The 14,740-nt window shown below is 43.3% G+C and overlaps 1 protein-coding gene across 1 annotated transcript; it reads right to left on the bottom strand.

The window, feature by feature from the left end:
* Positions 1–4,580: 4,580 nt before the first annotated feature.
* LAMTOR5 (late endosomal/lysosomal adaptor, MAPK and MTOR activator 5) lies at positions 4,581–8,605 on the bottom strand. Its single transcript, XM_017664985.3, has 4 exons — positions 8,453–8,605; positions 7,139–7,200; positions 5,385–5,502; positions 4,581–4,740 (listed from the first exon to the last, which is right to left on the bottom strand). The coding sequence occupies exons 1-4, from the start codon at positions 8,485–8,487 to the stop codon at positions 4,680–4,682; spliced, it is 276 nt and encodes a 91-aa protein (XP_017520474.2). The 5' UTR covers positions 8,488–8,605; the 3' UTR covers positions 4,581–4,679.
* Positions 8,606–14,740: the final 6,135 nt, after the last annotated feature.

Raw genomic sequence — 14,740 nt, 5'->3', positions numbered from 1 at the left:
CCGTTTGTGGTTTCTTCCACGTGGCCAAGTCCTGGACCACAAGGACTTGTAGTCCCACTAAGACAACTGGTGGAACTGTGGAGATATCCCTGTGGAAGGAAGTGAGTGTCCACTGTCAGCCTTCCCAGAGGAAGGCAAACTGTTCCTGACTTTCCTGTGCTATTTTGATAGAGAAGAAAGCATTAGCAAGGTCCACAATATAATGATCCATCCCTAGTTCATGACTTAGTGTGTCCATAAGGGCTGCTATAGAGGGGACAGCAGCATGCAAAGGGGATGTGACCTTATTCGATTCCCTGTAGTCCACAGTCATACACCAGGGGCTGTCCAGCTTTTTCACTGGCCATACTGGGGAATTAAAAGGACTATGAGTGGGCTTTATGATACCTTCTCCAACTTCTTTCTAGTTTCTCCAATTTCCTTGTGTACCTCCCCCCCCCCCCCCCCCAGGCAATTTATACTGCTTAGTATTTGTCACCTGCCAAGGTACAGGCAAAGCTACAGGTGGGTGCTTAGCATGTCCCCTCAGTACTGCCTTTCCACATGTACCCTCAGTCTGAACTCACCTGCAGTGGTCTGTAACCATGTCCTGCAGGATATATACTCCCAAAATATATTCAGGGATGTGAGAAATGTACACACTATACTCGTTTGGGGCTAAACCCTATCTCCAGTGGGATTTGGGCCTTCTTCACTCTAATTGCCTTACCCCCATTGCCATCTACCCTAGCAGGGGTCCCAGGAAAATGCTCAGGGTTGCCATAAGCCAGAGAACATATTCAGCTCCTGTGCCAGGACACGTACATTCACAGGCGACTAAAGAATTGCTAATTCTGTATGTGGCTTCTGGTCCCTGCCACATCCCCCAAGATGGGGGCCTTGACCTTCCCCTCAGTTGAACCATGACAATCATTGTCCCCTGGGGGTGAGGGTCTCTGGCAGAGCCAGAGTACTGTACCCCAGGAAGTCTTTCAGGGACACAGGCCATACATGGGTCTTTTCCTCTGGCTTCCATATCCTGCTGCTGCTCTGGCTTTAATTGGTGCCACATTACAACAAGATCCTATTGGGCTGCCCATCAAGTTTTTCTTTCACTACCCCGGCCTTTATCAAATCAACCCACATCTGGGTCCCTAAGACCTCACAGGACCCTTTGCACCTCTCCTTTAGTCAAAGCCCATACTTCCTCCCAGGTTCTTATTGTTTCAACCTCCCCCAGATCTGTTAAAATACAAATAGCCTCACTTATGGGTTGCCTTATGTGGGGGCAAGAATAGTCACTAGGGACCCAACGAGAGATGGGGGAGCTGTATGGGGCACCAGATTTCTCATTCCTATGGTGAACAACTCATCGAGGCCCTGGGGGTCCATATTATAGATGATGTTTTTCATGCCCAGCTCCCATAACACCTGCTGAAGCTCTGCATACATTTTCCAGCTAGTGGGTAAGTATGATAAATCACCCTGATTAGGCCAAGCTGCCCTGATGACTGCTGTCAGTCAGTCCAGAAGCACCTGATTCCCTGAGCAGCAACCGCTGCCAGAGAGAAGGGTGAGTCATCAGGGAAGCCCGTCTGTTCATTTCAGAACTGCACATAACAATGTTTTCCACCCCCACCTCCGAGACATGCAAAAACCATGTAGGCAGAGGTTCCAATGGCTTCTGCCAATACTGGATGCTCACGTCCACCAGCTCATCCTGGGTATAGGGGCAGAGCATGTAGTGCCCCACAACCTGGGGTGGGGGTGGCTCCTCCACCTGAGGAGTCTGCAGTTGTTGCATTTTTACTTTTTTAATTACAAGCGGATGGGCCTTCAATGCAAGAGAGACTTGTGCCTCCAGCAGTGGCTTTGGCAAGAGATCAGCCCTTGGCCAACCCCCTCATCCTCTCCTGACATCTCTACCATCTCCAGGGCTGAAGGTACCACTCTTTCCTCCCCCTCCCCCACGGCCTCTGGCAACACGGATTCCCCGGCTGCCTCCTCCCTTGCTGCTAACTTATTTTCCAGGGGCATGACCTGTCTTCTCAATAACTTTCTTAAGGGCATCCTGTAGGTTATGGCCCAGTGCCTCCAAGCGATGCCGAAGTCTCTCCCCCCAATAACCCTCTCTCCCTCCTCAATAACACTTTTCGCTATCTCGACAAAAAGAGATCCTACAATTCCAGGTGCTACATGGCCATTCAGGGCCTCTAAGCAGTCTTCTATTTGATGGAGGGCTAATTCTGCAGCTTCTGGTATCCCCACCCTTCCCCAGTTCTGGGAAAGGCCCCACCCCTCTAGGAGGTGCTTTACCCTAGACCAGTTCCCCACTAGGGGCTGTCCAATAGGAAGCCCACATATAGGGGTTCCCAAGTGAAGCTGCACCCTCTACCACTGCAGGCACTGGGGCCTCCCCACCATCCCTAGAGGCAGCCCGCCCAAGGGTTGCACCCATGTAGACAAATTTTGGGTTCAGAGGTCCTACTGACTACCACCAGATGTAACTGGGGGGAAAATCCTGGAGCAAAGTATCTTTGAAACCGAAATCAGTCAAAGGGAGAAATAAAGTGGGAGAAACCCATTTATTTCTTACAAGCAGTCATCCTGCGTCTCTTCACCTGGCTGCAGGAGAGTTCCATTCAATCTCCCTGGTCCAGATAAGCCCTCACTTGCCCTTGTAATTACCTATTAATATGGAGACGGACTACTTCTCTCCACCCCTTGGAAACACCTATTGATATGGAGATGCACTAAAGCCAGGCGAGAGATTCTGGAAATACTGCAGTTTTATCCACATGTGGCACAAGGGGTAGGTAGACAGAGGCTGAATCATGCAGGGCTTGGAAGACCATCTAAGAACTTTGTATTTTGTTCTAAATGCAATGGGAGGTCCCTGAAGGGAGATACAGCACCACGACTGCTACATAGTGAGCATGCAGTACGTATTATAGAGCATTACCGCCAGGATGTCCTGTCAGAAACTCATTTTCAACATGTCTAAAATCAAACCCAACCATCTTTGCTTAGTAATACTTTCCTGAGTTGACTGCTTCTAAGTGTACCTAGTTCTTCTTGTCATCTAGACTAGATAATTATTTTTAATTCATTGCTTTTGTTCCCTTTCCAATTTGTCTCTCATATTTGATCCTTAACTTATTTTGCCGAACCTATTTCTTTCTCTCTAAAATGGGCCTAATACCTCATGAGGATTAAATGAGCTATAAATGCATGCAAATTGCTTGATGTACGTCGCAAAAACTCACTAGAGATTGACTCTCATTACTTTGGGCTAGGAAGTGGAGATACATACATAAGAGGAAGCTCTTCTTGAAAAAAAATGAGCTCAGTCTATCTCAGATTAATTTTAAAGCTGAATTTTGACTCTCATTTATTCCAAAACCCATTCTGCTAACAGGATCTAAGGCCTATGATTCTTAAAAAGCAGATATACAAGTTCCTTGAGGTAGGTGCCTTACCCTTCAGCTTTTTCACCTCCTTCCTCATAGACCAAACTAAAGCATTTAGTGTTACATAAATATTCCTTTTGGGTTACCGTATCTTTGCCACCGCCACCCCCTCTTCTTGGAAAAGGCACAGTTCACACAATAAAACTCTGTTTACTAGTTACATACTTTTCTATCTGGCAAACATTTATTCAGTGCCTACTATGTGCTCACACTGTTTTAGGTGCTTGGAATACATCTGTAAATAAGAAAAAGCTCCTATCCTTAAAGGGAGTATGCTAGTGAGGAAGACAGACAATAAAACACACACACTCACACATATACTACATGTCAGGTACTGGTTTAAGTATGGTGAAAAACAACATACATGCATACTCTTCTATCAAAGCTCAAAGGCTGAAGCCATGTATAATTCAAAATATTTGTATTGTTATAGTACCTCATACATATAGATGCTTTATATTTTTGAATAAATAATATTCTGGAGGATTTTTGATACTGTCAAATATTAAACTGCTAAAGACCAACAGGAGCCGTATACAAATTCAACAAAATGAGGTCTTCTGTGCCTGTTGTATGCTATTGTTGAGAACTTTAAAGGTGGAAGAGAAGATAATGTCCTTATTCTGTAATCCCTTAGCCTACACTACACAAATGCCAAATGGAGCAAATAAGAGCACCTCCCATATAGAGTAGCTGGTGAGAATTAAATGAGTTCCTGGCATATAGTAAATACTTAATGATGTTAGCTATTATGTTGTTATTATAGGGTAGGAGTATGCATATTTGTCTTAAATATCCATGGACACTTCTGTGAGGATGTATGTATTTCAGGAAGCTTCTGCAAGATGAGAGAGAGTAATTTGGAGCAAAGATCTTTAAAAAAAAAATTACAATGTGATAACTGAAAAAAATGAACATCACCAAGAGTTTAAAAAATCCCAAGGAGATCCAAGCATTCCTCCAACCAGATTTATTGAACATAACAAAATTCTTTATACAAAATGGCCTGGACCTGCTGCTTTAAAACATGATCCTCACTTAGTAATATTTTCATATGTCAGTCTATGGTGTGTCAAAAAGCAGCATGTGTACTCTAATATTAATAGAAAAGTACCCAATGCACACAAGATAAATGGCTGACCTATTGCAACTTTAATAATTCTATAAGATAATTACATAGGTAGGCTTGAGTCCCTGTGACGGGCTGCTGGAGAGAACTGAGAGGAAATGTCATGAGGCCATTTTGTGCACTGCCACTGTGATACCATCATGTTTCTGGATCATGATGTTCCTAAAAGGCAAAGCAGAAGATGTTACGAAAAATGTTACAAATGGGAGTCAATGTTTAAAAAGATGCTTTAGTTGAGGATATACCTAAAAGAAATATTCACCCTTTTTCGATATATAAAAGCAATATATAAATACAAGAAAACATTGTGGAAATACAGAAAAGTACAAAATATAAAAATAGAATAAAACCTATAATCCTACTTCTCAGAGACAACCTCTGTTAACATTTTCCTATTTTTTAAAAAAATTTGCATGTATACTATATGTATTTTCTCTTTTTACAAAACTAATAATACTGTGTAAAATTTTGTATTCTGATTTTGTCACTTATTTTGAGGACCCTCACTTTTATTGAGAAATAAAAGTATTTCTATTATTACAGAAATAGTTTCTGTTCTTTGGTTTCTTTTTTTTTTTAATAGACACCTCTTACACTTCATGTCAGTGACACAATGTTACTGTTTCTGAAAGCCCATTAGCTTCAGAGATCAATCTATCTGCTCCTGTAGTTCACAGGGTGGAGAACCTCATTCCAAGTACTTTGAATGAGGAATCACTGATAAAACACATGGGAGGCTCAGTCAAGTTTCCCAGAGATTTTTAGGAACAAAAACGAAAGGAAGAGATCTGCTGACATCTACTTACCCATTATCTGATTCTAGACACACCACAGGAGTATCAGTGGGGTCTGAGGTTAGCTTAGCTGCTTGCTGAGCCAGGACAGATACCACCCCAGCATGCTCATCGGACAGGGTCCCGCGGCCTGAAAGAGATGATACCACATTGCCTGATTGTCCAAAAATGAGTAGAGAGCTACACAAGTTACCTTTCATAGAATTACTCACAAAAAGAAGGGTCCGTTCATGGTCTCTTATGTTAGGTACTGACACGAAATGACTTTTCCCTGATACTCAGCTGGTTACATCAGTGAGAAAGCCAGATAACAGTTCTTAAATCAATAAAGCTGTAACAGACAATTTCCAAAGTCCCATCACCATCTCTAAGGAAGCTGTAATTTACGTAATTCTGAAAGTTATAAATCCATTTTACAGGGACCTTGCTGAAACCAACAAATTCAGAGGTGAGATTGACAAAAAGCTTGGGTGTCAGGTACAAAAAAGTTAATTACTAAGTTTACAACATATTTCTGTAGATACAGGTAACATTAGCCAACCTGCCTCAAACTAAATCAGGTCACAGACATGCCACCATGGCAGTCAATGGATTTACTACTGTCATATAAAACCCTGACCAGACAAATGCAGTACAGTGTTTGGGCCTTGAAGGTTTCTTGAAGAAACTCATGAAGTTTTTGATTTCCACACTTGAATTTCAGCCTTTCCATTAGTGAGCCTGCAAGCATCTCAAATAAATCTGCTTTTTTCTCACAATTAAATGGTTTTGTATAAAGCCTGGATTACACAAATTACCTCTTTTAGTTACCCTCCTAGCAAAAACTTAAAAGCTTTAAAAATTCCTGCAGTAAAGAGGAGTAAGGAGTCCTGGGTTTACTAGTTTGGACATTAATTAGCTGAAAGCTTTAGTTATTTACCTTTCAGGGTTTCCTTCCTCATCTGTAATTGTTACCACTTATTGAGCATTATGCCTGGATTCTGTGCTGTTTTGTACATATTATATAATATTGTGATTAAGAGGTTTTAGAGCCAGACTCAAATCCTCGCTCAACCACTTACTAGCTGTCTGAGCTTAAGCAAATTACCTCTGTGCCTCAATTTATCTGCCTCACAGGGTTATACATGTTATGAGGATTAAATAACAGTATATGTAAAGCGCTTAGAATGCTGCCTGACACATAGTATGAGCTCAATAAATGCAACTTATTGTCATAATTAACCCAGTAAAAAGAAACTAAGGCTCAAAAAGGCTGTTTTTAGTCCAAATTCATGCTACTAGCAAATGGAAGGGCAAGGGGATTAACCTCAAGTGTGTCCAATTGTGAAGCCCTGTTTTACTGTCTACTTACTTGTTAAAGGTAGGTGGACTGAAAATAGCACCACTCATCTTGCAGGGTGACTGTGAAAATTAAAGATAATGTTTACAAAGCCTAGCAGTCCCAGCATGTGGCATCCATTCAATAAATGGTAACTGCTGTCATTATCTGAAGTCCTTTCTGGCTCAATTTAGAATGATTCAAATACGATTGTAGTAGAAACAACTGTATAGTGCTAGAACCACAGGAACATTTCTACCTTTTTCAATACCAACTGAAAAGTTTCAATTTTTTAAGCTTGTTATTTGGAGATATTTCTACTCTCACAAAAGTACCCAGAAAGTGGCAAGGTAAAAGAAAATAAAAACTAGACAATAACAGCACTCTAGGCTCCTAGTCAACATCAAATAGAACACAATCCACCAAATGGTTGATGCGAGATACTTACAGCCCAGATTAAGTCCTTGTGAATCTGTGCAAAGGACTCCAACAATGGATGGGTTCTTCATTCTAATTCCAGGAACACCCGAAAAATGAAGCAGATGATGTGAGAAAATAAATTTAAAAGACTGTAAAAACATATTGGTTATTACCAGGGATTGTTGCGAATGCTTTTAATCAGTGTTTCTCAATTTTCATTGTTGTCTCCAAACCCTAAGAAAAATTAAATTATACTTAACTAAATTAATAGTTAAATCAGCTCAGTTTCTCTCTGATGAGAAGAAAACATTGTATCAGGTACTGTTGAGATTTGGGGAGCCACAAACATTGCCATATCTAGGATTTTGCCGCCCTCACTAAAAATGCAAGTTTTAGCATACTAACTCATTTAAAACAACTGTTGAAAACTCTTAAATAACACGGGTTGCCGCCTGGATAGTTAGTGGGAAACTGAGGGGCATCGTTGCGAGGGAGGTGTGTTCCTGTATGTGTCGTTCTCCTCTTCGTCTCCGACCCGCAGATAAAGGAGGTGACACGATGAGATATCGAAGACCTGAGTAGGCTGGCCAGGGGACTCAAGGCATACCAGCTCAAGAGTGGTGCTGAGAGGGCACCTCTCGTATTTATTAGTCACACAAATACATCCAAGGACAGTTGGTGATCTCATGCATACAACCATTGGCTCGTTGTGATCTCAGTGCACAACTCCCTCCGCAATGTTCCCCAGCACAACACAATAGGGGAGATAAACTATGTTGCAGAAACTGGCCTTGGCCAAGATACGATGTTCCTAAGGCACGTATCACTAACTGCAAGGAGAACAAGCAAGCCTTTGAGCCCACATGAATGCCTTCTTATACTTTTCCAACTTTGGATTTTACGTAGATATTACTTATTGGAATATTTAAGGAGTATCTTTCGTCTTCTTAAGCACCAAGTAACTGTTACACACGGAAAGAACTACGTTTTTTTATTACGTATACATTGCAGGGCTCGACTTTGCACACCTGGTACTTCCTTCCCCCAAATTAACCCATTTCCTCAAACTCTTGAAGAACGGCCTGCACACCGACAAATGCAACATGCCCGGTGATTTGGGGCGTGGCTTGGGCCGAGGAGATTCGTTCCGGGAAGGAATGTTCGGAACCCGACGCGATTTTAATTCCGGGTTACTGCCTGCTGCCCCAGGAAGGGGCTCATCGCCTCACCCTGGGGGGTAGCACAGTGTCCCTTAGACGCCCGCCTGGCACGCGCGTTCTTTGTTCCGCTGAAGTGCCCCTGCCGCGACTACTGGACTGGCCGAAGAGGTCGCCCTACTCACGTGTCCTCCAAGTGCTGCTCTAGGGTTGCCTCCATCCCGCCCGCCGTCCGCTCAGCCCAGGACTCCACAGCTTACCGCGTCCTTCTCTCGAAAGGGACCTGAGCACTTCTCCGTCACATGACACCAGCGGGGCGCAGATCCGGACGGCGCCTCCAAAGGGACAAACTTCGTGGCGCAACGTCCGCGTGTGTCCAGGAAGGCATCACGCCGCCCCGCCTCACCGAGCGGGGTCTGGGGTTCTGCTGGCTGCGCGGTGACAGGCGAGGTTACCCGAGCCGGGCTCTCTTCGGAACCAGGCGGCGCGAGCTGTTCCCCCCAGCAGTGAGGTCTGCACCCAGGCCTCAGGGCCTCGGTTCCTGGCCAATCACTTTGTCTCGGATGTAAATCACTGGATTCCGTTCGACCGACTTGGAAATATCAGGCCAGATCTTGAAGTTTTATAATAATGCGCCCGTCAGGCAGTGTCTCATCCAGGCGGTGGGACAGAGGCAGAGAAGACAAGAGACACCGGACCCTGGGATAGGGGCCCACAGGCTTGTAGGGGAAAAGACTTGCATACAATACAGGGACCAGAGGAAGAGGTGGAACAAGGTTAAGCCCCAAGCTATGTAGTATTGGAAGAGTGTCGGGACTCTAACGTTAAAGATATTGGTTCTGCCTTGCTAGGGCTCAGGAAAGTTCGGGAAAGAGGATGTCACTTGAGAAGACTGGGTAGGACTACCTAAAAGTAACTTAAAAAATTAATTACAAAAACAGTTATACAAATAAGGAAAGAAAGCTACCTGTAGCTTTCAACATCCAGAGATGACTGTTAATCCCTTGGAGAATATCCTCTCAGCCAATTCTTTTTGCCAATGTATGCTTTTAATGTTTTTTTTTTAAAGCGAATTGACACACATACTGGACATGCAATTCTGTAACTGACCTTTTCCACAGAATTAAGCATAATTGTCTTTCCATGTCAGTAAGTGCTCATTTACATCCTTTGTAGGAGTTACAAAATATTCCATGTTATTGCTGCACCTTAGTTGATTTAACCAACCCCTTATTAATGTGCAGTTAGGTTGCTTATAGATTTTATTTTCTTTCAATTTTTTGGCTATTACAAATGCTGGGTGAATATCCTTGCAGTTAAATATAGTTTAAAAATTTCTTTATAATAAGTTACTAGAATGGAAATGAATATGGACAGTTTTTAAACGTTTGCTACACAGTTACAAATTGCCTCCCAGAGAGGTGGTACCAATTTAGGCCCATATTGGTAGCATTTTTATGAAAATGAGAGTATGTCCATAGCTCTTCCATCCCCCATAAGCCTCTACCCACTCACTGTGCTTAAGTCTTTCTAACATCACTCCTGGATTAATATTTTCTCCAACCGCTCACCTCCAGCTTTTACTTACGGTCCTCCTGATGTGGGGTCCAGCTTCAGAGCTTTTCTAGATTTGAATTCAGAGTCCCTCTTCAACCCCTAAGTGGGACAGTGACACTTGCACTTTGCTGAAAATTCCAGTCTTGAATCCTTTAATTCAGGAGTTTTGAACCCCTTAGAGAATGTTAACTCTCTAGGGCAGGGGTCCAAACCCTGCCCTTTTATGATAACTTAGGGGTAACACAATATGGGACTCTTAATTCTAGAATAAGTTGTTTAAAACTACCTTTAAGAGAGAGTATTAGGAAATGCAAGGAGCCAGCTTGCTTCCTGCTAACGTCCCTGCCAGAGGCAGCTCGCCTCGACTGCACCGCCCCCTTGTGGTCCCATGCAGTTGTAAAGCTTTGTTGGGCTTGGGCTTCTCAGCTCTGGCTGTTTGATTTACCGGGCGGCACAGAGCAATAGCAATGTAAGTGAGCCACGTCTGTAGTTTTAAGTGGTCTGGTAGCCACACTAAGAAAATAAAATGGGTGGAATTAATTATAATAATATATTTTATTTATCCAAATAATATGTCCAAAGATGGTAATTTCGACATGTAATGAAATTAAAAAATAGTGAGATATTTTTCTCCCCATTCCCCACCCAACCCCCACCCCCAGTCTTCGAAATCCCGTGTATATTTTTCACTGAAAGCACATTTCAGTTCAGACTGGACATATTTCAAGTGCTCTTATAGCCACGTGCAGCTAGTGGCTACCATATCGGCTAATACAGCTCTAGGGTATCTCTGATTATCTCAAAGCCAGATTAGTGATTAAAGAACCTCAGAAGTGCAGATAATCACTTTTTAAACTTGCAAGGAAGGCCTCTCAAGGGAAAATGAGCAAGTAGGAAGAAAAGGACAGCTGGCCCCCACACCCTTGCCAATTGGAGGTGGGAGTGCAGGCTGATCCACACCACCCCCTTCCTCTGGCCTGTTGCTGTTTTGCCCTGTGCTAGTAAGGCAGAGGGAGCAGGGTAGCTTGTATAAACTGGGGAAGTGCTGGGGTCTGGTGTGATGGTTGGAGGTGTCTGACCCCTAAATGTTTTCTTCTTTCTTCAGTTTGGGTATTTGATGATTCTTTATTTTCAGTTTTGAGAGAGAACGATTCCTGGGGTGACAGGAAGTCCCATGACACCCATATTATACTAGTTTTCTCATTGCATTGTAATTTTTTATATGTTTACTTATCAAATGAAGAATGTCTTCTCCATTTCTGCATCCTGAATGTTGCAGAGCACAGTGAGAATTCAAAAAATATTTATTGAAGAATCTTGATGGGTCTTTTGAGAAATGATTCTGTATAAAGAACATTTAAGTCCTGAACTTTAACTACCTTTATCCTCTTCTTTCTACCCTCCTCCAAAAACAAGCTCTTGGAAAATGAAAATCCCAGGAGGGTGCAGCAGAGAATGCCCATGCCCACATGTCCTGACTGGGAAGTCAGAGCCGGGTTGGGGGATTCCAACCTTGTCTGTCATCTCACGCTGTTGGCCCCAGAGACCCTAACCCCTCTTCCTTGACCTATCAGGAGCAGAATCCTGCTGGGGGTCCTTTTAAGAAGTGCAGCCCTGTAGAGGGGTCTAGCTTCCCTGGGTGCAGAAGGCTCTACTTCTCCAGGGCCAGCCCCCTTGTGTATTCGTGCAAGTGCGAAGGTCATGGGCCTACAATGGAATGAGTCTGAAGCCTGGCGGGGAAGGGCCCTCACATGCCACTAGGGGGCACCATAGCCATGGAAAACCCTGCCCAGCCTGGAGGATTCTAGGTGAGGGAAAGGGATCCAGTCTACAGAGCCGGTAAGGTAGCACTGGGCAAGGTCGGTGCCTCAGGGTCAGACAGAGGTAGAAGTGAATCCTGGCTTGGCCATTGCATGTGCATGTGACCTCTGAGCCTCAGGGGCCCATCTGTGATGTAGGAGTACAATTACTTGCCTCATCAGGTTGTGGGGAAGATTATACGAGATACTTTATGTAAGAGGGGCTGTTGTGTTGTATGAGTCAATAGATGAGCTTTGCTAAACCTCAGTAAGTTGTCTCATTTCTTTCCTGCAGTTGCTTACAATCTAGGTGAGGACACACATGAGAAGATAGTGAACGGTTCAGTGACGGTAACAGCCAAATGTACCCCATACATGCAGCAATCTAGGGTTTGTGTGAGAGTGAGACCGCAGGCCTGGATTGATATATCTGTTCTATAAAGCTGCGTTAGATGAGATAATTAGACATGCTATATTTTTGTGTGGTATAAAAATTATACAATACAGTGAGAAAAAAATCACCTGAAATCCCAGCCCTAACCCTAATGACATGAATGTGCATGAGCTAAATAGGATGGGATAGGATTTGGATAAGGTGGAGGTGGTGAAAGACATGCTGCAAGATTCACAAGGGCCTTCCCAGCGAAGGCATCTCACTCCATGCAAGCTACATTGCGGGCGGGGTTTGCTTGGTATACCCCTGCCTTCTGATAGCAGACACCACCTTAGAGCTGATCCACAGCCTGACTCCTAATAATAACAGCAGTTCATGTACATGGAATGACAGCTATGTGCCAGGCATTTCACAAGCCTTAAAAAGTCCTCATAAGCATTTTTGAAGTAGCTACTGTCACTATTCCCGTGAGGCTCAAAAGATCCATACTTGCTCAAGATCATTCTGCTTTTAGGCGGTAGGGCCAAAGGTGTTGATAGTTGCTGTACTGCCCCAACTTCCTTCACTTCATCTATATCACAATCTTGGAAAAATGAGGGGGCTTTGGAAGCCTAGTACAGATCTCTTATTCTCTAGAGAGAAATCTGAGTCTCAGAGAGGGGAACTGGCTAATTTGAAACTTGTACTTTGGATCCTTAACCCCCTACCTTGAGTTCTAGCCTAATTGTGCTGCTGGAGTCTGTTTTAGAGCTTTAGGTAAACAAACTTAAGAGACATTCATTGTTATGGGTTGAATTGTGTCCCCAAAATTCATATGTTGAAGTCCTATTCTCCAGAACTTCAGAATGTGACCTTATTTGGAAACAGGGCCTGTATAGTGGTAATCAAATTAAAGTGAGGTCATTAGGGTGGGCCCTAATCCAGTACAACTGGTGTCCTTATAAAAAGGGGAAGCTTGAACACAGAGACACTTACAGGGGAAAGACTGTGAACAGAGGAAGAAGATGACCGTCTTGGGGGGCCTGGAGATCCTTCCTTCACAGTCCTCAGAAAGAACTAATCAATCCATGCCTTGATTTTGGATAGCTAGCCTTCAGAACTGTGAGACAGTATGTTTCTGTTGCTTAAGCTGTTCGGTTTGTGGTATTTGTTATGACAGCCCTTGGAAAACAATACATTCATATAGCTGTAAAGTCTACAAGTGATATCACAGACATTGGGCAGCCCTTGAATTGGCAGAATTCTATCCTTTTGCCAAAAAGAGCATATAATCTTGCCAGCTTGCTCCCAACCTTGATAGTTACTTTATTCATGTTGGATATTGGCCAACAGTGGTCACATGACCCATTTGACTGTGACCTTCTTGAGTCTCTTTTATATCCCTGAGCCTGGCCTATAGAAGGTCTCAGTAATGTCCTAATTAATTAATTAATTCAATGCTCAATGAACGTGTGTAGAGGGAATGAGTGGGAGAGTGGCTCCTGGCTGTTCTAATTCAAGCCTCTCCACACAATGAGTTAGTTGGTCAGGGATGGAGGGTGTGGGCTGTCAGTGGGTGGAAGTTGAAATTGGGAATTGTCTCCTAAAATTCAACTAAGCCCCAATTCTGGAAGACAGAGGAAATATATTTTAGACGATTGAGGGTGGGCTGAAGAAGTGCCAGCTCAGGAAGCTATTTTCTTGCTGCTGCATTAATTCTGTTGCTGAGGATAAATGAGATGCAGACTTCCATATCCAAGTGTTCATTAGATGCCCAGTTAATGCAGCCAAGACAAATGGAAATGAAGCCCTTATGAATAATAAAAAAAAAGATCAACCAAGCATAAAATATTGTAGATCAGAGAAAAGAAAATTTAGAAGAGCTGATAAAATATCATATCCTTAATTACACTGTTTGCATCACATATCAAATCAGGCTTAATGCCAAGATTTATTGGCCTTGGAATGGTGTGAATAAGTGCCTGTAAACGAATAGAAAAGAAATTACCTGTATTACAGTGTATTGGTGGTGAAGCCTGTGCATTGGTGCTTTTAGAGAAATGCAGCCCTTTAGCTGCTTTTGCTGTACATCACTGTCTACCCGACATGCATCCCCTCAGCCCCAGGTGGGTTTCAGAGAGCATGCTTGTGGGGTAACAATATGTTCCATTATCAGTAATTTCTGCCATTGTCCTGGAAAAGCCCTTGTTGGACAGTGACATATCTTTGTGTCTGTTTCACCATCTGTGAACATAGTAAGGTGCTGCTGGTCCTTACATTGGAGCAGAGAATGTTCTGAAGACAAGATGACTTACCTGGTTCTGCCCATCCCACCATGGACAGCAGAGTAAAAAGCTTTCTTACTGATCACTGCCTTCTATCCTGGAATCCATATTTACCTTCAACAGAGTATCTACTGTCAAAACATTTAATCACCCTCTTGTAAGACCTTGGACAAGTCCTCTAATGCCTGACATCTCAGTTTTATCCCACTACCAGTGAAGATAAGAAAGCATCCACCTCACAGTGGTGGTATGAGAATTCTATGAGCCAATGAATGTGAAGCCACTAGCTGGGCAAATGATAACTGCTGTCTTTGCTAGGACCTCAAGAAACTATAGCTGGGGCAAATTTGAACTAGACTATCCTTCAGGGTTCTTAGTTGCAAGCAACAGAAGCTGACTCTTTTGGAAGTAGGAAAGGAAGTTTTAAAATGATTGCAGCCCCAGGGATTGGGAGGGCTG

The sequence above is a fragment of the Manis javanica genome, chromosome 4 (genome assembly GCF_040802235.1).
Source record: "Manis javanica isolate MJ-LG chromosome 4, MJ_LKY, whole genome shotgun sequence".
Classification (NCBI taxonomy): Eukaryota; Metazoa; Chordata; class Mammalia; order Pholidota; family Manidae; genus Manis; species Manis javanica.
The sequence above is the reverse complement of the archived record's forward strand: the minus strand, read 5'-3'. Positions and strand labels throughout refer to the sequence as shown.